The sequence below is a fragment of the Palaemon carinicauda genome, chromosome 9 (assembly GCF_036898095.1).
Source record: "Palaemon carinicauda isolate YSFRI2023 chromosome 9, ASM3689809v2, whole genome shotgun sequence".
In the NCBI taxonomy this organism is placed as follows: Eukaryota; Metazoa; Arthropoda; class Malacostraca; order Decapoda; family Palaemonidae; genus Palaemon; species Palaemon carinicauda.
In genome coordinates, this window is record NC_090733.1 from 111,400,173 (window position 1) to 111,423,152 (window position 22,980).

At 41.3% G+C, this 22,980-nt stretch overlaps 1 protein-coding gene across 1 annotated transcript in view; it reads left to right on the top strand.

The window, feature by feature from the left end:
* The window catches only part of LOC137647047 (oxysterol-binding protein-related protein 1-like), a 578,280-nt gene that overhangs the window by 110,958 nt on the left and 444,342 nt on the right, over positions 1–22,980 (top strand). Inside the window, 3 exon segments of the mRNA XM_068380189.1 lie at positions 16,157–16,240; positions 17,503–17,734; positions 21,931–22,573. Coding sequence (XP_068236290.1) covers positions 16,157–16,240; positions 17,503–17,734; positions 21,931–22,573 — 959 coding nt within the window.

Consider the following 22,980-nt stretch of genomic DNA (forward strand, 5'->3'; position numbering starts at 1 on the left):
GATAGTTAGCATCGAGTAGTCTTTGAATCTTGTGATAGCCAACAAAGTCCTGACTTAGTGGGGTTCCCCGACTGTGGATCTGTTCTCAACGGCCCTAAATTTCAGGCTCCTGTTGTACTGCTCCCCAGTCCAGGATCCCCAAGCTCATTGGCAAGATGCCTTTCAACAACGGTGGATAAACCTGGATGCTTACGAGTTTCCCCAGTTCTGTCTGATGAGAAAAGTCCTCAACCAGGTACGAGCAAGCAACAACTTGAAAATGACCCCATAGCTCCGCTATGGTATCACGCATAATGGTTCCCGGACCTTCTGCATCTCCTCACTGATATCCCGAGGGAGCTCCCTCCACAGCACAACCTCAAATAACCACATGCCAACATCTTCCACAAAGCCGTTGCTTCGCTTCGACTCCACGCCCGGAGACTATCCAGCACCTCTTCACACAGAGAGGCTTTTCGCAACCGGTTGCGAAAAGAATGACTGGACACCTCAGGAGATCCACAGAGGCAGTCTACCAGGCGAAGTGGTCAGTTTTCTGTGGTTGGTGTCGTGGATGGGGTATCTCTCCCCTCGATGCCTCTGTTCCAACTATAGCGGAGTTTCTTGTATACCTTCGGGAAGAAATGCTTCTCTCGGTCTCGGCAGTCAAAGGCTACCGCTCAGCCTTCAGTCTTGAGTCGATATTTCCTCCTTGTTGGAACTTTCTTTGCTCATACGTAGTTACGAGCTTACTTATCTCAGGCAGAGCTAAGACCTCCCCCTTGGAACGTGGTTCGGGTCCTCAGGTCTCTGAAGAGCTTCCCCTATGAACCACTATGCCAAGCCTCCGATCGCCACCTCTCATGGAAGACAGTGTTCCTGCTCGCTCTGGTTTTGGCCAAGAGAGTCAGAGAACTTCATGGTCTATCTGCTGATGTCTCCCTTTCTAGGAGATGGGGGGAAGTAATCCTCAACTACGCCCCTGAGTTTGTAGCTAAGACTCAAAATCCGGGTGTGCCGGACTCCAGGTTCGACCCATTTCGGATAGAGAGTCTTTGTTCTGTAACCGAGGATCCAGACCAACTGTTACTATGTCCAGTAAGGAGTCTGAGGTGTTACTTGAGAAGAACAGCATGGGGAAGGTCAAGATTAGGTTCACGAGGAATACTGTTTCCTCCTGGAGGAGGAAAGTAATCGAATAAGTTCTATAACTAGAGCCTCCTCTGTCCTACCGACGTCATAGGTATTGCAACGTTTCTGGCGTTCAAGAAGAATTTTTCTGTGGCACAGGTATTGCAAGTGGGGGTATGGAAGCGTCAGACGACCTTCACAGCCCACTACCTGAAGACGTAACCCAAAGAAGCATGGAAACCTTTCCCATTGGTCCTGTGGTGGCTGCACAACAAGTGATCTAATGCCTCGGGCTCCTTGATGGACAAGTAGCCGAGGGTTGAGGGCTGAGGTTACCCGGGTTAGTCTGGGGTGAATGAAAAGAATGTCTGGCTCCCTTCTTTCTTTCACCTTCTCCTCCACTGGGGAAACAGCTCCGAAGCATAGCTGACCTAACCCCTCTGCAGGTAAAATTCATTTCCCTTGTGCATCCTGAGTATGAATAAATACTTTACGTGATCAAGTGCTCTTAAGAGAGGTGCATCTTACCTGTATACAATTGTTTGCTGGTTCTTGAGTGTCACCTCATCTGATCAGCCTCCGCATCTGCTGGCAATTGCACCTCCTCACCTCTTTGCAATTGCACCACCTCATCTGTTCATGTTAGTTTTGCTCCTATGGGAACTCTATATCTCTCCTGTTATGCTAGCCAGCTCATTCATTGGACTTATAATATTCACATACTTGTGTGTTCACCTGTTGGCATGCTGTCTTTTGATCACTTGTTCAAATATTCTCTAGCTTTTGCGAGAGTAAGGGAAAAAATGCATACTGTACTGAAAGTCATTCCCTCGGTAACAGATATTGGTATACAGTACTGAAAGTCATTCCCTCGGTAACAGATATTGGTATACAGTATGCTGTATGTTGGCCTTGTATTGAATGCAGTGCCCTCAACCGAATGCTACCTCTACTCATGAAGGGGAAGACGGCGTCCAAATACATCTAATCAACGCAGGAGTATCTGACGATTTCGGAGTATGTGAAGGCGGTGCGTACTAAGAAAAGCGTATTGAGATTGCGCCCTGCCCTGAATGGTTTGTACCAAGAATGTACCCAGTGCTGAGTGGTTTGCAATATAAGTACTCACATGCTTGTTTCTAGCATTTGGCCTTCTCGAAAAGTCCCTGCTTGGAGATCTGCCGGACTGGGGTTCGAGTGCTGCTCAAGCTCGATAGTCACTTGTATTGTCTGCAACCTCACCATCCTTATCATCTAAGGATGAATGGGTTAGGGGGACCCTAAAGTAGACCTTTAGGACGCGTTCTTGGGAGGCAGCATAGATCTTGTTGCTCCCTCACTGCATGCTGGACGCATACAGCATGCGGGACGCATGTGAGGGGGCCACTTACCCGCGTCAGGTTCGCGAACGTCATAGTTCCAAGCGTGCTCTCGTGGCAAGAACGCACGCGACCTGCAGCGCTCATGGACGCTCCCTCGCAGCGATCTGGACGCGTTATGGAAGGCAATAAGGAATTTGACGCTCCCTCACAGCATGCTTAACGCATGCAGCATGCTGGATGCACGCGAGCTGAATGCATACTGTACACATGCGAGCAGGACGCTCCGCGTCAGAATCGCGTACGTCATAGTTCCGAGCGCGCTCTCGCGGCAAGAACGCACGCGAGCTGCAGCGCTCATGGACGCTCCCTCGCAGCGATCTGAACGCCTTACCGGAGGCAGCAAGGTTCTCCCTTGTGGCATGCTGGACACATGCAGCACGCTGGACGCATGCAGCACGCTGGAAGCTTACAGCAACCTGGACGCATGCAGCAGTCTGGATGTATGCTGGACGCTTGCAGTCAGGATTTGTCCCCACAGCATGATAGACAAACAGTTGTCTCTCCTTCGCGACTTGCTTGACGCGATACTAATGCTTCTTCGCCTCAGGCTGTAAACATACAGCATGCGGGATGCATGCAGCACGCTGGAACCTCGGCAACATGGACGCATGCAGCAATCTGGACGCATGCAGCACCTGGACACGTGCTGGACTCATGCAGTCAGGACTTGTCCTCGCTGCATGATAGACAAGTGGTTGTCTCTCCTTCGTGACTCTCTGAACGCGCAGCTAACGCTCCCTCGCGTCACACTCCCTTGTATCACGCTGTTGACATACAGCATGCTGAACGCAAGCTGGACGCACGCGAGCAGGACTTACCCTCGCAGCATGGGGGTCACGATGTTGATGCTTCCTTACAGCATGATGGACTTATGCTGGAAGCACTGGAACCTGTCTCTCCCTTGAGACTTGCAGAACGTAAACGTGATGCTTCTTCACAATTGGATGGTTTCCTTTACATTGTTCCATCAGGACAGGATGAGTTCTTTATGGAAGACAATAACCAACAGGATGACGTGGTATTGTCTCCTACCCATTCAACTCAGGAGATTGATGTTCCTTTAGCCGAAGTTTTATAGGACGAATCTCAGGATTCGCTGCAGGCAGCTGACCTTAAAAAACTACTGACAGTTTTTAACATCTCTGTATCCAGAGGACTTTACTCAACCTATGCCTCAGAGCCCACCCTCTCAGTTTTTGAAAAACATGCTCCTTCAAGAAGATGGTTCTTGCTAGATCGGTTAAGAGATCTTTCTCAACTCTCAACCAATGGACATACAAAAGGAAGGATCTAGGGAAGGCCTCCTTTTCTTTTCCTCCAACTAGACTGGCCTCCAGAGCTATTGTGTAGTATTCGACTGGGGAAGTTTTCAGTTTGGAAGTGCCTGCCTCCTCCCAGGGAGACTTCTCCAGACTTGTTGACTCCTCACGCAGGTCAGCCATGAGCAAGTCAAAGATTATGTGGTCCAATTCTGAAATGGACCATCTGCTGAAGGGAATTTTTAGGACAATAGAAGTCTTCAGCCTTATGGACTGGACTCTCGGAACTCTCGCAGAGGCCACAGACCCTAAGAACGAGGCTCAGATGCATCTGATTGCCTGTCTGGATAAGGCCGTGAGGGATGGCTCCATCGAACTTTCCGCCCTTTTCACGGCAGTATTTCTTAAAAGGAGGGCTATGCTTTGTTCCTTCTTATCTTCAGGTTTGTCCCTTGTTCAGAGATCTTAAGTTTTATTTGCTCTGTTGGGTAATCATCTTTTCCCTCCGGACTTAGTGAAAGATTTGTCGGCAGCTCTGGCACAACAGGCTATGCAAGATCTTATCTCTAGGACTGCTAAGAAAGTCCTCCCAGCTAGCTTTTTAGCAAGGAAACAAAAGGAGGTTCCTTCCACTCGTCAGCCCTTCCGTGGTAGAGCCCCGTCAAGGGGAACTCAGAGGATTGCGGCTGGAGGTCAAGCTCGCAGATTCCCAAGGCAGCAAACCGAATCAAGAAAGTGAGATATGCAACCTCCAGACACTAGTGGGAGCCAGGCTTTCCCACTTTTGGCGAGAGTGGAGCCAAAGGGGAGCGGACATCTGAACGATCAATGTCCTCGAGGGATACAAGATCCCCTTCCTGAGAATGTCTCCCATGTCGTCGATACCCTTAGAGTTGACAACAACCCACTCAGGGAACAAGGTAGCAGCTCTTCAAGAGCAAGTGAACCTTATGCTGTCGAAATCAGCCATAGAAGTGGTAGAGGAGACCTCCTCGGATAGGTTTTACAAGAGACTTTTCCTAGTTCTGAAATGCTCGGGGGGATGGAGACCTGTTCTGGGCGTCAGTCCATTGGACAAGTTCAAATGACAATGTCCTTAATGCAACAGTTAGGTCTGATGGTAAACCTGGGCAAATCTCATCTAACACCCTCACAGAATATCATTTATCTGGGGATGAGAATCGGTTCAGAGCACGGAAATGTCGCAAGGACTCCCCTGGTGGTCAGCCGACTACGGTTGACAATCTCTCGCAGCGATCAGTACACGGTTCAGTTCGCGCACACGGCGCGCATCAAGTGTGATCTGTCTGAACTAAAGAGGTCGATTTCGTCCCTGTTTGACGCATACGATTCTCGAACGGGTCTGTGGGTAGAGACTCAGAGGAAACGGCACATAAATATCAAAGAGCTAGTGGCCATTCACCTAGTCCTCATTCACTTTCAGAAGGAAGTCCGAGGAAGATTGGTTCAGATCAACGCAGATAACACCACTGCGTTGGCTTATATAAAAAAGCAGGGAGGCACTCATTCGGCCTCACTTTACGAGGATGCGAGAGATCTACTTCTTTGGGCGAAAGTGAGGGACATAACCCTGATTACTCGTTTCATAGAAGGGGAGAAAAACGTCAGGGCGGATCTGCTCTGCAGAAGAAGGCAAGTTCTAACTACAGAGTGGACCCTGCATCACGAGGTGTGCACCAGCCTTTGGATGTTGTGGGGTCAACCCTCAATAGACCTCTTCACCACACAAATGACAAAGAGGTTGCTGGTACTTTTCTCTCCAGTCCCAGACCAGGAAGTAGCTGCAGTGGACGCTTTTCTTCTGAACTGGGAGGGTCTAAACGTGAACGCTTTTCCTCCATTCAAGATCCTGGACAGAGTCCTGAAAAAAAAAAAAAAAAAAAAAAAAAAATCAGGGAATTGCCCAACGTCCGCATGACCCTGATAGCTCCATTTTGGCCCATGAGACCTCGGGTTGGGGAGATGATGGAGTGGCTGGTAGATACCCCCAGAACATTACCACTATTAGGGTTTACCAATCCAAGTGGGACATATTTAGAGTATGGTGCAGGAATAATAAACTTTCCTCTACCAGTACCTCTATAGCCAACATAGCAGATTTTCTGTTGTATCTGCGTACAAAAGAGAAGCTGGCTGTGCCTACCATCTAGGGTTATCGCAGCTTACTAGCCTCCGTCTTTCGTCACTGACACATTGACGTGTCAGGTAACAAGGATCTTTCGGATCTTATTAGATCTTTTGAGACGACTAAGAGGAAGGACAATCCAACCTCCTCTTGGAACCTGGATGTAGTCCTGGCCTTTTTAACCTCAAGTAGGTTTGAACCCTTGGACAAGGCGTCTTGGAAGGATCTTACCAAGAAGTCTCTTTTCTTAATTGCATTGGCTACAGCCAAAAGAATAGGAGAGTTACGAGCCATCAGCAAGAAGGTAGGCTTTAATGTAGACAATGCAGTTTACTCCCTTCAGCTAGGCTTTCTCGCCAAAAACGAGAATCCTTATCGACCTTGGTCAAGATCATTTACCATCCCAGAGCTATCTCTCTTAATTGGACGGGAAAAGGAGAGAGGTTTTGTCCAGTGAGAGCTCTAAAATTTTTATCGGCACACGTCCAAACACCTGAAAGGACAAGCAGACAACTTCTGATGCTCAGTTAAAAAGCCCTCTTTGCCTTTATCAAAGAATACCCTGGCTTTTTTCATTAAAGATTTGATAAGGGAAGCTCACCAGAATTGTGAAGTAAGAAGTTTTCCCTATCCTTAAGGTAAAACCACATGTGGTTAGAGCTGTAGCAACTTCTATGGCTTACAAGCACAATAGGTCAATGAATTCAATTTTGGAGGCTACTTTCTGGCAAAGTAAATCAATCTTCACAGACTGTTATCTCAAGGATGTCCAGACACAGTATAAAGATTGTTGTTCCCTGGGTCCTTATGTTACCTCCAGCATCATAGTTCTTTCTTATTCTTCTTTTGATGTCATTCTTACGAAAATACATAACCTATTTCTTTTTTTGTTACTCTGTATCATTCTCTCTCTCTCTCTCTCTCTCTCTCTCTCTCTCTCTCTCTCTCTCTCTCTCTCTCTCTCTCTCTCTCTCTCTCTCTCTCTGCTTGTGCTGTGAACCATTTTGATGTCATTCTTACGAAAATACACTAACCTATTCTTTTTTTGTTATTTGCGTCTCTCTCTCTCTCTCTCTCTCTCTCTCTCTCTCTCTCTCTCTCTCTCTCTCTCTCTCTCTCTCTCTCTCTCTCTCTCTCTCTTTGCTTGTGCCCTGAACCATTTTGATGTCATTCTTACGAGAATATTCTAACCTATTTCTTTTTCTTTTATTCTGCGCCATTCTCTCTCTCTTTGCCTCTTCCCTATAACCTTTTTTATTATATACCCTTGCCTTTATTTTCTTGTACGTGTGTTCACAGGCTGTCTGTGAAGGTTGTTGCAGCCTTCCACAGTCTGGGATGCAAGTCAAGTTAGTTTTTTATGATGTGCGTTTTTAACTTTGGAGTAGGTGGTCAGATTCATTATTCATGGCTATGCCAGGGTAGCAAGGGTGGAGGTCTAGCCACGCTAAGGTCGAGGACCTTGTGGCAGTCCCACAGAGACTTTTACTGCCCCCTGAGTGGATCGCTGAGTCTCTTAAGGAATGTAGGCAAATGAGGCAGAATAACTATGAAGCCAGCTTCCTTATCAGGTAAGAACCAGATTATTGGTACTACAAATTGTAGCTATTAATAATTATACGAATCCCCGATGGGATGAGGTTTTCTACCCGCCACCAATGGTGTCAATCAGCTATATATATGTAACTACCAGGGAAGTTACATATTTAATAATGGTATTTTTATTATAAAATTAATTTTTAAGTATACTTACCTGGTAGTTACATATATAAAAGGGCCCTGCCTCCCCTCTGAAAACAGGGGCATGGAATTTCTGAGGAATGTGGGAATGGTTCTAGTAACCTATGAGAGATGGCACTCATGTATGACCACCTACTGTCATGGCGGTGATTGCCGCGAAATTTGAATCTCTGCCTTGCGCGCGACGAAACGCGGGATTTAAGGTATATACAGTATATGTAAATACTGTACCAGGTAAGTATATTTAAAAATTAATTTTAAAATAGAAATACCATATTTATAAACTGAGAGCTTCTTAGCACCCCGCTACGCCCAGGACTGTGGGCCATACTAATTATAGTAAGATCAACTGCCAGGCATCAGAAATAAAAGCCTTAGAGACAGTTTGTCCACCGCCTTAACCCAGTTTGTCGCCCTGCTGCCAGTGACTACGAGTTTTAGGGGGGTATTTTCTCAATATCCAAAGCCCTTGTTACTCCTCCAAGTTGCCCATCCACTTATATGAGTATAACAGTTGGCAAACATGGATTGCTAAGATGTACCACCTAGCAAGGGTCGGTATTGGGATGCCGTCCTTAACTGACTGAATAGTCAATTCCGCGATCTTGTCAGTAAGTGGAGACGGGATGGACGGAGGAGTGATAAAGATTGTATACGCTCCTTTGTGGGGGGTTAACTTAGAATTAGTACAACCCCATTCCGCCAGAGTACGAGCCCAGACAACTTGGGCCTGCTCTTTTGGGAATATTATCGTCTCCTTTGGGACCTTGTCCATCCGTACTAAAGCGTGCTCACGTATACGAACAAAGCAATTGAAGGGGAACTGGAGGTCCGAAGGGAAGAACTCCAGATCGTCTAGAGGGCGGGTCCCCAACCCTTCAATCGTAAGCGTACCATCCAAATAAGGGGCATGCTGAGCGAACCTGCAAAAAACTGCTATTTAGATTTTTTTTAGCATATTTTTTATATTTTTTTTTTGAGAAACTTCAGGCATTTTCCAAGAGAATGAGACCAACCTGACCTCTCCATGACAAAAATTAAGGCTGTTAGAGCAATTTAAAATATATATATACTGTACTGCAAAATGTGCTTGAAAAAAAATAACCCCTGGGGGTTAAGAGTTGGAAATTTCCAAATAGCCTGGGGGTAAAAGGGTTAAAAGGAAAAAAAAAGTAATCTATTTATTGCTTAATGTTTTTAATACCACCCTGTAGTGCAGCTTTTGCCTCACTGCCCCAAATATCATTTCACCGCCTCCAGTAGGTCAGTTTTGCCCACTTTGGGTACCATTGATTTACAGTACAGTAGTCAGGAACCATATGATCTGCTTACTGTGATTGAGAACCTTACAATCGTGTACAGCAATCAGAAAATTTACAATTTGGAATCATACAATCAGGAATCGTGGGATCAAGAACTTAATGATAGGGAGCAATAGGATCTGGAACAACTATCGGAGTTTACACTTGTGCCTTAAGGGTTCATCACCTTGAGTAACTAGGGAACTAGTTCACCTGTTCCCATTACCTGTTCCTTCACAGCATTTCTACCATAGAAAAGGAGGAAGGAGTCACCGAATCACTGGGGAATTGATCTGGCGTAGTCACTCGAGATTTAGTCTACAGTATTCCCTCAGCAAGTTTTTGTGGGAGGAGAAGCACTGTACAAAAAACCCAACCCCCAGGAAAGGTTTTTTTGGTACAGAGTACATGAGTTCATGCTTCAATTACGAGACTAAGCATGAGCGTGAGATCTTCTGACTTGTTTATATTACTGCTCAATGTAGATCTTTCCACTCTCAGAGCCCTATCCATGACTTAAGTTTTCCCAGATGTTGTGAAAATGTCTGGGGCTTCCATACTCCTGCCTCTTATACTTGCTATACTGACAGGTTCCTTTTGAAGGCTAGAGTAGCTCCCATTCCTTACTAAATGAGCGTAAGCTTGGGATAGTTGTGCTGTGTCACTATCCGCTTAATGTTCCTGTGCTTGGAAGCTAGATGATGATGTTTTTTGAGACTTTCTTTTTAAACCTTCCTGTACCAAGAAATGGGTTCATGAGCTGTGATCTAAAGGGTTGTGTGCACTTCAGGTAGCACTTAATCCCCTCACAAGACAAGGAAACTTATCAAGATCCTTTGTTGCTTCCTTGAGCTCAGAAATAAAAAAGGACTCATACCAGGGTTATTTGCTGTGATATTCAGGCACGTTGACCTGTTTGGCTGAGGCCGTAAGGAAACTGTTTTTAGTGTGAGATCCCTGTCAAAGTCCCTTCTCAGGGTTTCGTATGGTTTTTTTTCAGAGCTAAGGACATTGGGATTATTTTTATTATTATTACTAGCTAAGCTACAACCCTAGTTGGAAAAGCAGGATGCTATAAGCCCAGAGGCTCCACAGGGAAAATAGCCCAGTGATGAAAGGAAAAATGGAAAATAGAATATTTTAAGAAGAGTAACTACATTAAAATAAATATCTCCTATATAAACTATAAAACTTGAACAAAACAAGAGGAAGAGAATTAAGAGAGAGAATAGTGTGCTTGAGTGTACCCTCAAGCAAGAGAACTCTTATCCAAGACAATGAAAGACCATGGTACAGAGGCTATGGCACTACCCAAAACTAGAGAATAATGATTTAATTTTGGAGTGCCCTTCTCCTAAAAGAGCTACTTACCATTGCTAAAGAGTCCAAAGCTGGTGGTCTGAGCTCTCTTGGAAGGCAGGGTAGCTCGAAACTCACAGTAATTAGAGTTCCCATGATGTAGAAAGGTAAAGGCCTTTCAGCCTAAAGAGCTGACTCAAGGCTGAGTGATAGCTTTTCACTGCTGAGACTGAAAGGAGTTTCTCTCTACGTATGAAGACGAAAAAGTCTACTATTGTTTGTAGAGAAACTCTGACTGGAAAAGTGCCCCTACTATGGCACTAACCACAGAAGATGGCCCACTTGGCCTGCTAAGTTGCTTTTGAAGACTCGGTGAGATATCTGGAAACTTCGTGACTGGGGTTAGAGTCCTGCTCAAACTTATTAGTTTCTTGTAGTGTCTGCAACCTCACAAGGAATTAGTTTATTATAGTGTCTGCAACCTCACCATCTCTATGAGCTAAAGATGAGGTGTTTTGGGGAGCCTATAGGTTTATCTGCTGAGTCATCTGCAGCAATTGTCTGGTCGTTCCTGATCCTAGTGCTTGGGCGCTGATCATATGTACACAGTAATACCTTGAGATACGAGCTTAATATGTTCTGGGACCAAGCTCGTGTGTCAATTTACTGATATCTCAGATCAATTTTTCCCATATAAAATAACTAAAAAAAATTAATCCTTTCCCACCTGCTGAAAAAACACCTAAAAACAGTATATTACAGTGGAGAAAACATGTTTTTAATTGTTGTAATTCACATTCTATGCTCACAAAATAACAAATACAGTACCTATGTACTGGATATGATCCTCAATATAATGTAACATTATTATGGAGTTCTTACCTTCGGGACAGACGGTAGCGGCTAACGACAGTGTGTGCGGAGGAGGAGGGAGAGAGGACAGGAAGGTGAGAGACTTGACAGCAACATGTTCGGTACGCAACACTTTTGTAACACTACGTAACGTAACTTAAACTCTAAATTTAACTTAAATGAAATTAACAACTTTAAATTTAACTTAAATTAAATTATCTTACTGTACACACACTTAAAAATGAATTTTAATCTCACGTTACACTAATCTTAATTCTAATTTTGTTTTCATTTTCATTTTTGTACTTTTCTTCTTCTGGCTTGGCTATTTTTGCCTCGCTTTCACCTTCACTTTTTGCCAGCCGTTTTTAAAAGGAACCTATTTAGTGATGGTTACTTTTGTCTCCCCTTCAAAATATTGCGAAAATGACGTACGCAAGGGTCTTCACAAAAGGCTAACGCACGACCACACGCCAACTAGTCCGGGTGCCTCTTTTCCATACAATTAGAAAATTCCTGCCACTTTGCTAACATGTCTTTGATTTCCATCGTAGAAAGGCGGCCCTCGTCTTTCACTTCCTCCTCGCTACTGAGCTCCTGCAACACCTCCGAATGTTGCATCTCCTGGAGCTCTATCAATTCCAGTGTCGTGAGCTCTTCCTGATGCTCCTCGACAAGGTCGTTCACGTCTGCCTTATCTACCTCCAGCCCCATGGACTTTCCAAGAGACATGATTTCATCCACCACAATAGGTTCGGGGTCATCAGGGTCTTTTGTATCGAACCCTTCAAAGTCCCTCTCAGTGACGGAAGCTGGTCACAATTTCTTCCATACTGAATTAAAAGTTCTTCTTGTGACACCCTGCCATACATCGTCAATAATTTTTAAACAATGGACGATATTGTAATGTTCCTTCCAAAAATCATGAAGGGTGAGATTGGTGTTGTCTGTGATGTTGAAGCATTTTTTGAGCAAATGCTTCGTGTACAGTTTTTTAAAGTTGGAAATAATTTGTTGGTCCATGGGCTGGAGGAGTGGTGTGGTGTTGGGCGGGAGATAAAGGACCTTGATGAACCTGTACTCATCAAGAATGTCCTCTTTGAGACCGAGACCAGGAGGGTGACCAGGAGCATTGTCGAGGACCAGGAGACATTTCATTGGCAGGTTTTTCTCGGCAAAATGTTTTTTGACTGCCGGGCCAAAGCACAGATAACCCATTCTGTGAAGAAATGCCGCGTAACCCAAGCTTTAGCATTAGCGCGCCACATCACTTGCAGTTTTTCTTTCAAGATCCTTTTGCTCTTGAAAGCATGTGGGTTTTCTGATTAGTACACCAGCAGTGGCTTGACCTTAGAGTCACCGCTGGCATTGGCACACAAGGCTAGAGTTAACCGGTCCTTCATGGATTTATGGCTCGGTAGTTTCTTCTCCTCTGCCGTGATTAGTCTCCTCCTGGGCATCATCTTCCAGAACAGGCCAGTTTCATCGCAGTTGAAGACTTGTTGGGGGATGTAGCCATGTTGTGTGATAATCGAGGCAAAGGTTGTGACGAAGTCCGCCGCGGCTTTCGAGTCAGAACTTGCTGCTTTCCCATGCCTCATAACCGAGTGTATCTCAGTCAGTTTTTAAAGTTATCTAACCAGCCACGAATGGCTTTGAAGGTTTCCGCTGGCGTCAAAGTCTCCCCTCTCTTGGCTGCTTGCTTTCCTTTCAAGTCATCGTAGATTTTGCTGGCCTTTTCACATATGATCGTCTCGGTCACGCTATCTCCGGATAACCGTTTCTCCTTTATCCATGTTAAAAGAAGCCTCTCCATCTCGTCATGGATATCACTGTGCAGCTTGGAAAGGGTGGTTAGTCCTTTGGAAGGCTTGGTGGTCTTTATAGCATCCTTCTGCTTGAGGATGGTACATATTGTTGATGTATTCCTCTCATATTGGCGAGCCAGCTCAGTCACTCTTACACCACTCTCATGTTTTTAGATTATTTCATGCTTTATCTCCATTGTCATCATACTCTCTCTCTTTTCACTATCCTTGTTTGCACTCGCTTGCTTTGGACCCATTTCTTATTCACTTAATTCTGCACTGAGTAACGCAAGAAACACACAAAAAAACCAAACACTACGGCCGATGCTCGGAGATAGCTTTACGCGACGGAGATCCGACAGGAAAGACCGAGCGATGCTGTCCTTGTGAGAACCATCTCGCACACTCGGCCACCCAGCAGCCGCATAGGGAACCACCTCGTATCTCAGGACAAAAATTTGCTCGAAATTTTCCTTGTCTCAAATTTCTCGTATGTTGGGACACTCGTATCTCAAGGTATTACTGTACAGTATATGGTCAGTCTCTAGGGTATTGTCCTGCTAGTTAGGGCATTGTCACTGACCCTAGTTCCTGAAATTTTACTGGTTTAAAATCGGAGCTCTCCCTATCTTTGGGTTGGGTAACAACAGGAAAATGGTGCGATCTACCCTATTAGTTGCATGACAAACTCTGTCACGAGTACTCTTCTTCTCTGAGAATTTCATGTTTGCAGACGTAGTAGAGAAGGGATAAGGTGCTCACCTGAACTTTCTCTAGTCTAGAGGATGTAATAGACAAAAATAACACACCTGCTTCACGACCTACATGGAATGCCTGCAGCGCTTTTGCTTTATAAGCTTTCGAAAAGGTTTGATAGAGCACTTAGTAGCAATAATGGCCAATAAAACTTCCATTTGTTTCTAGATTTTCAAAGGGGCCACACTCAATTGTCAGAGTCCTGGTGTAGTGGTTTTAGGTTATTTCTACATCATCGTGTGGTGGAGAGGCTTGGTTTCTACCATCACTCGACTTATTTGCCTTGCAGTAGGATAAAAAACTATCATGATTTTCTGTTGCAAACTGTCATTGAAGTTAAAAAAAAATCTTGGGTTATCTCCGGGAAACTTAAACGCTTGCCTTTCCCCTCCTCTTTCCCCATCTCTCCAATTCCTCAACATTTGGTTGAAGACATTGTTTCAAATAGACCCTGATTGCTCCCAAGCAGACACATGTCGACTGATACCCAGATTATGTTTCTCTTCCTTCATCAGGGAAGCCCTCAATCTCTGTGGTTTTAAAGACATCGCTCATTCCCCAATCCAAGTGTACAAATTAGTTTCAGACTTAGACTCAAGAGAATATGTTAGATTCTTAAGGAGAGGGGGTCTTTATCTCCTTAGAGCTCAATCCGCTTGGAGTGTTTAGACGAGTCCTCAGTTCTTTTAATTGGACTTGCTTGAACTCGAGTTAGCCCTGGTAAAACAAATAGGAAAATGGCATATCTTCTTTTGTCACTAGCCATTCTGAAGGATAGATCTTCATCACTTTTTGTTATCAGTTTGTGGCAGCTGATCATTGATACCGATTGGAGTAGGCGTAATACTTTATATCGGCATCAATGACCACTGATGTTGTGATGCCAGATAATTATCAATCATTCATTCATTTATTGTGGCAAGGACCTAGAATCCAAGCAGCCACAACTTCAATTGTTTTACTTCTCTCTACAAAATGACAATTGGGGCAAGAATGACTTGCCTTTCTGTTCTTGGTGGGGAACCATAACTTCCTTCGTTATGGAAGATAAGAGATCCTGAGACACTTTCATTCTGGCTTCATAGGAACAATCATATGCACACTCCCTCAAGGGGACCTAGATATAATCACACAAAGCTAAAAAGTTGGATCTACCCTAGCCTTCAGGAAGAACCTGTCATTGGTGCAAGTGCTAATGGCTAGACTCTGGAAGTGCCAGGCAACTTTTACAGCTCGCTATCCGTGGGAGTATACCCACAAGTCTAGGTACATTTTCATTGTTTCCTTTGGCAGCTACATAGCAGGTTGTGTAGCTTACCTAGTTACTTACAGGACAGAAGAATCTTATCTGAGATAAGTCGAGACATTAATTTAGGATAAGAGGTGAAGTGTCTGGCCCTTTTCTTCTTTTCCTTCTGCTCGCTTGGAGCGCAAGCGATTGTTTTGTGTTGGTTCGGACATTGGAAACATCCTTGTCTGGCATTCTGCCAGACTGGGATTTGAGTCGCGCTCAAGCTCAATAGTCTCTCGTAGTGTCTGCAACCTCACCATCCTTGTGAACTAATGATGTGGGTTTTGGGAAGCCTATAGGTGTACCTGCTGAGTCATCAGCAGCCATTGCCTGCCCCTCCATGGTCCTAGCATAGGTGGAGATGGGGTTTGGATGCTAATCATATGTATATATGGTCAGTCTGTAGACAATTGTCCTGCTAGCTAGGGCAATGTCACTGTCCCTTGCCTCTGCCATTCATGAACAGCCTTTAAACCTTAAACTGTTCTTTATAGGTCAGTTAAAGAAATATCTCTCCATCCTCCTTATGAGGGGAGCATGGATAGAATTTGGGGATACACTGTGCCTACCGCAATTGGCCGTTCATTATAGATTCTTTCTCCATCATCTATCAGTGGACAGAAACCTAGCCCAACTCATGAAAATCAATTCACAATTGTTGGGAGCTGGTAGGAATCACCACTCCTGGACCTTTATCAGTTTTAAGTGTATTAACATCCTGGAATTTTATGGAGCGTCCCTCCCCCCCAAGAATACAGTATGTCTCTTATTAAAGAATGAGGGTTTGTATTGCTGTAGGAACAAATCACAAATTAATTAGAAGTAATTCAGATTTTTCCGGGCTACAAGTCTGAGTATTTCAAGTTTCATTTACATTATCAATTATCTTGCAAGCCCTAGGTGAAGGTCAAGTGGCTATTCAATTTATTAGCCAAGGTGGAGGGGTGGGGCTTCCTCACCTCATGCCAGTAACTGCTGATTCCTTGTTATGACTTTTGACAGCTGAGTTCCAGCTAAGCTAAAAACACTCCTATCTTTGATAGGAGTGTTTTTATCTTAGCTTACAGTAGGTTTTTATAGTTAGGAAAAATACAAATTACTTTTAAAAAATTGTGATATTATTCTGAGTATGAAAATAGCTATACATTCCTTGTAATTACAGGAGTGAAATAGAGCCAAACTATTCTAATTGTGCGAGTTTTCGTTTTACAGAAATTTTCGGCCTTAGCAGGAACCGCACGAAACATGGCAAACAGCCTAATACATTGTCTGTCGTTGATGAAGCAACAAGAAGAGGTATGTTTCTGATAAAGTAGATAGTGCAGTGTTCATTGAGGTTTGATAAATTATAAGGAATATTTGAGCCCTTCAAGTTATGAGCTTGGGAAGTGTTCTTCCTTTATGATGATATCAATTCTACGTAGACAGAATTGAGACTAAATCTTTTATTTTCTAGTTTTATAGAATAGAAATTGTATGCTGTAGTGAAATTTATTTTTATTTTCTTAGGAGATGAAATTCTGGCAGTAGTATTTGGTTTTCCGAGTGTAATGTTAATAATAACTAGAATGTTGTAATAAATTGTAGATTGATGATGATAAAGGTAATGTTTAAGACAAGTCATGATGGTATAGTACTGAAATGAATGCTTATTATTCTTATACCTATTATCATTATTATTATTACCATTATTATTATTATAGTATTACAATTAAAAATTCAGCCATCAGCTTTCAGTGAGAGCTTATTAAACGAAGAATGGTGTTATTAGGCTGTGACTGAATATTATGGCTAGAGTCCAATTCACACTCTTATCTTGTCCATTGAAACTAGATGTTTTTTCATACAGGCTTCCTTGTTCTGTTTTTTCTATACATGCATTTTTGTCTCCTTATAGTCCTATTGTGTGCAGATTTTATCATTTCATTGATTTGTTTCTGTAGTAAAATTGTTTTTTTTTTTAGCTGTATGATGTATAGTATTAGCAGTTCCTGTCTTTTTGGATATGTGTGCTTTGTTGTTGTTCTCCTATCTTATGTTTATAAGTTGATTAATGTGAAAAATACCTCAAGATGCTTGATGTAGTGTCTCCTTTCTTTGCCTCTGTTACATTTCCCCTTGGATCATTCTTGAATTTGTAAAAGATTTCCAGTTTAAGAATGCTACATGTGGTATAGCTTTTGTGCATTTATCTGTACCAATGACTCTTTGCTGCATTGTTGCTTTGGTCATCTGCTGTGTTTTCCATCTTGATTTTAATTTGTTTTATTCCAGCTGCTTTTGTTTATGTCTATATTATACAAACTTTTCTCCAATTTTTACTTGTCATTTAAAAAAGAAATCCTTTTGGCTTGTCATCTGAGAGTAAATGGGACTTTGGCCTAATGAACTTTTGTCTTGTATGGTTTGCACTTGGACATGTTTATTGAGTTCCTATATTAGCAGATGGATATGATTTAGATATAAAAATGGTATTAAGGCAGAGGGTCATGCAATTCTTATGTGTATCATCAGTGTAATGTTTAAATTTCTAAAGTTTATTTTTTTTTTGTTACCAGGTTAGAGATCTACAGTTGAAGGAGGAACGGGAAAAAGTTCGTGTATTGGAAGAATCTCTCCGAGTGCTTGCTACAGAGCACCATGAGCTGGAAGAATCCATTGCCTCACACGTTTCATCCAATGGGTCGTCCATTTACAACACGCCTGCAAATTCTTATGTTTCGCTGCCTAGACCACGTAGATTCTTTGATGCTGTCAGCGACGATGAGTTCTTTGATGCTTTCTCTCAAGGTTCATTGTATGTTAAATTATCTGTTTTAATTATTTGTAGATGCTCATTACTTCTACTGCTTTTGTAAGTTCACTATTGGGATTCATATTCTGTAAGTGGATTCATCTATGGTAACTACTGTTTAGCATCTTTAAATGCCTCGCCTCTTTCTTTAGAAGTTTAGTTTTTGTATCCGTTACCTTAAGTAATTTATCTTTTGTATTATTTTATCTTTATGTATGTTTTCATGTTTAGTGTTTGTATATTTATTATATATGATTCTCAACCTCTATACAGGGTAGGGAGTATAGCAATTGGTAAAGAGGAAGTTTTTACTCTCCATTTCTTTTGGTTTTTAGAATCTTCAGAATACATATAGCATTTCTTTCTCGTTTTGTTTAGTATACTGTACTGTTTGTTGCATTTTCAGGGAAGTTCTTGTGCTAATTGTAACTTTGGTATACTGTACCGTGTAAGTTATTTTAGTCTGTGGTATTTTTCCTTTGTTACTTAATTTCATGTTGACCTTATAGATATGTGTAGCTTTATTGTATTTTATTTCTGATGAAAAATAAGGATTCTCCTAAATTTTGTCAGAAAAATGAGGCAGACAGGGTTTTATAAGAATTTTAAATAAACTTAATTTTTTTTTTGTATATTCTGCATTACTTACTTCATATAAGATACAAATTTGCATCCATGAAATGTAAAATCCTCTTATATTACTTATGTTTTAACTCCCAGAAAGGGTACTATTAGTATAGAAATGAGTTTTCACCATTCAAAATGAACATGGAATAATTCTCTAGGGGAATATGCTAATTGGTGCGAGGGTTTCCATTGCCTGATATGCCGATAGAATTTTGACAGTTAGTAAGTTACTGTAAAGGAAAGTGTAGTTTTTTTTATGAAAGGGAAGAATGCTACCTTATATAAAATACTCTACTTAATCATGTCTACTTACTATCAGTAGTTGTTTTGGTTTTCTGGTGATGTTTTCCAAACATGCTGCCTTAGGCAAATACTATGTATAACCTACTGGTAATTATTTAAGGAAGTTTTGCAAATCTAGTACTTTTATTCTCTTCAAATTAGTATCTTTTTTGTGTTAATTTCTTTTTTGTTTGCATCATGGTTTTTATACAAATGGTAGGATAAGCTTAAACTATCTTTGATCAAACGGGTAAACAAATACTCCCTATATTTCTACAAAAGAGGTAGTATGTATGGGAAAGATGGTATTGTGATGAATATTCCAATGGTTCACAGATACTTAAAACAAATTGCAGGTAGTTTTGAACTTAAATCTGGTTTTAGGTTCAATTAGCTTTGTTTGAAACTGAGTTGAAGTTTTTTACCCATGCCCTATATGACATGACCCTCTGAGGTGCTTAAATGTCAAGAGTTGATGGTGAAGTCACTTTCATTTTTTCTACTGTCTAACTAAAGGTATTATGATAAGCACTAATATTTTTGCAAGGGATTCACCAGCTTCAGTGATTCTTTGGGGTTAGTGCCATCAGTGCACCTCATACAGCGCTTTATAGGCATTGCTCAAGGGTTTCACCGTATTCCTTTTGCCCTTAGCTGCACTTGCTTTATATCCTTCTACTTTTTCTGTTTTACCTCTTTTCCTGCTTTTGTTCTTCCCTCTTGCTTTCCAACTTCTAACTTTTACCAGTAGTTCAACTTGAGGGTTTTGCTTTAGTTGGATTTTGGGTGCTAAACCCTTACTGCCCCCTATTGCCCTGCTATATAACCAAAATCCATACATCCAATTCAGTCAAAGAAACAATTTTATTGTGGCAGCTAAAGTGATGTTATTGATGCATTGTTTGAGATGTACGAGATTACTTACTCTTGGCATTGAGTTTTCCAACACCTGGAAATCAAGTACAGCAGTCGTATGCAAAGGAAACCTTAATCAATAATTACACCAATCTTTGACCAGCATTGACATTTAGGTACAAGATGAGGCATAAAGCCACCTGAGATTAATGTCTAGTGAAGAGCTTAGATGTCAATACCCATGGCAACAAGAGCTAGATCCAAGGCAGAGACAGGAAGGAAATTCTATTGAGAGAAGTATAATCCATATGGAGACTAGTATAACCAAAGATGAAGAGACTAATTTAGATTGGTCAGGTCACACTTTATGTATAGATACCTACACACTGACGCCACTGTAGGTCAATCGATAGGAAACTATACATTCAGATAACTAACTAGTTACTGAGCTGTTCTTCATAGGTGTTGAAACCCCCCCACCCCCACTTGAGCACTTGGCCTTATAGCCCAAATTGATAAATTCAATAAATCAAAACTAAATAAAAGCAAGCTTAAACTAAGGCTTTAATGAACAATGCGTTATTGCTGGAGCATACTGAATACTGACTGAATAATTCTTGGCATTTTAACAAACATGGCGATTGGTTTACAATGATGGATGATTTAGAAATGTTAGAATAGCTTAGCAATTTGCATAGTTTGTGACCTCTTTTAGTTAAACATTTCACAAAAATGGTTTTCAAGGGATTCGTGCAGTATGCTGTCATCACCTACTTTCTCTCGCATTTTTTCTTTTACTCATTGATCACAGATAGAGTACTATATTTGTTTATTCCAAGTGATAGAAGTTTATGGTCTCAATTTTTTTGTAGTAATGACTTTCACTGAAGATCATTCAGGTTGTCTATGGACACAAGGAACAAAGTTAGTATAAAGAGATTGCAGATATTTATCACTAGCTTTATTAGTCTCCATTCAGTTGACTTGAAAAAAGATTGATAATTATTTTTTCCTTAAGTACTGATTCTTCATAAGTATTATTATTATCAGTTAGTCTCACAAGACTTATCAAGTCAGATGTATAGATGACTTAATGAACTTGTGTAAAGGATTTACTGGAAAAAATTGGAGCAAAAAAGTTTCAACTGTATGAAAAGAGAAAGGGCAAAATGTAAAAGGTTGAAAGGGATGCAGACAGCTACAACAGAAAATGCTTGCAAAGAATATTATGTTCCATCTACTGTGTCACACAAGGCACATTATAAGAGATAGTACCCAATTAAGTCATCATCCGTCATATTCTATTTGGAGTCCATTCCTTATGGACCTCTGACTAGTTTTGTTCATACCTGATTCAACCTACCAAGGTTTTTAATTACTTCTGAATTTAGCAATGGAAGCCTCCCCATCTGATGGTAAAAGTACCCATCTGAGATAAGGACTTGGAATCACACATTCTTTAAGTGAATGAGTAAATTGTATGGTAATTACCATTCCTTGGTGTTATGGCATGGATAAAATAAGTTTTGATTTATGAACTTGAGCCACAATTTGAATTTCATTAATTTACATGAGGGATCAAATGGCAATGTTTTAGTCTGTGCTCACATTATTAAAAAGATTATTAGTGCTGTATTTACTGTAATTTATTTTTATATCACCTTGTCTGCTTCCTAATGCACATGACCAGCTAGGTAGAATTCCAGTAGATTTTGTTAAAAAAATTATACTAAACTAAAGGTCTTGGTTAAATTTGATTTTTTAGATAAATTATTTTGCATTAGTGTTTTTAACTTATGGTTTATTAAATCAATTTTTAATTTGCTTTTGTTTTTACTATAGTATTCTTTGTTTATTGTTATATATAAGTTTTGAGACCACAAGAGAGGAAAGTTTTGTAATATATAATCATGTCTAATAGCTACAGTATCTCATTTAACGGTATAACATTGTCATGCTATAAAGTAAACCTTCAACTTAACACATCCTTTGGGAGTCTAGTCCTCTGATAAGTAAAAAGACCTTATAGCATAACCTACACTTATGGATTTTCAATAAATCTTACAGCTGACAGTAATTCCACTTTGCACTTAAAATTTTATTTTATCCAAAAATGTTGCACGTTTAAAATTGTAGCTTAGCAAAGAGATATACAGAATATATAGCTGATAAGTTGAGGTCATATTGTATTTGCATACCCTACTGTAATTAAATTATTTTTCTGTCTGTGGTATGGGCCTGTGCTTTTCAATATTAGGATTATTAGTCGTCATCTTTTTTTTTTTTTTTTTTAAGTACTTTGCAATAATTAGGCTTGTGAAGAACCAATAAGTGACCTTTTCATTCCCATAATGTCAGTGCTTCAACTGTGTCGAATGAATTTCTTATATAAAAGATTTAACTATAGTATTGCAATTATCCCTTTCAGATGATGACGGAAGTGGCGGTACATTAGTAAGTCTTCCTTCGCCCTGTGGGAGTGAATGTTCAACCAACACCCTTGTTTCTTGCATGTCTTCCTTACCAACAGATCCCCAGTCACCCCAGTCTCCCTCCTCAAATGTCCTTAATAATCATCCTTGTGCTCCCTCAAATACTCCAGTTCCCAATGCCAGTGGGGTTGGCGAAGGAGCATTCATAGCATCAACATCGCTTTTGGATGGGACTAATGGACATGCTGTTGGTTCTGGTGGTACGTATACGGTGTCCCACAATGACGTGGTTGTAGACTCAGTGCCTTCAGTGACTGGAACACAAAGTAACGATGCAAACAAGACAATGACAACAACCATTACTGGACTGATGAACACAATGAGTGGGATGTTTACTGGGTCTTTGCATACCACTATTTCATCGGGAGTTATGGACAGTTCGTTCTCAGTTGGTTCACCAGGAGAGACCAGCTCCCATCTGTCAAGGTCAAGCTCAAGTGTTTCACAAAGTTCACGTGCCTTGTCCTCTATGACGCCAGAAACGCCTTTGGTTAGGACATCAGATCTCAGTGACCATAGCAATGGCAGTGATGAAACTGTCACAAGCAACTCTCGTCGAGGATCTGAAATAGAAGAAAAGTAAGTAGATTACTGATATCTAGCAAAGTTGTACCTGCTATTGCTCAGTAGTGTTTTTTTTTTTCGTCTTATATGTCTTTTGGAAGGACTAATTTTGGCTATTTTATTTCAGTTCCATAGTCATTTTTATTCTTTTTTAGTTCTTGAAAGTTCAGTGTCTTAAAGTACAAGATGAAAGTGATATAATGTATATTATTGTGTGCCATCATACTGCTTGTGATTTAACCTTTTCATATTGTCTAGATGTAATTTTACAACATTTATTTGCATTGTGGTTTAATTTGCATTGATTCATATAAGTAAATTACCCACTTGAATGCTTGAGCACAGACTCAAGACATAAGTCCTGCATCTTGTGACCCTTATTTTATAAGATGTGTTTTCATACAAATGGTAACAAAGTAATA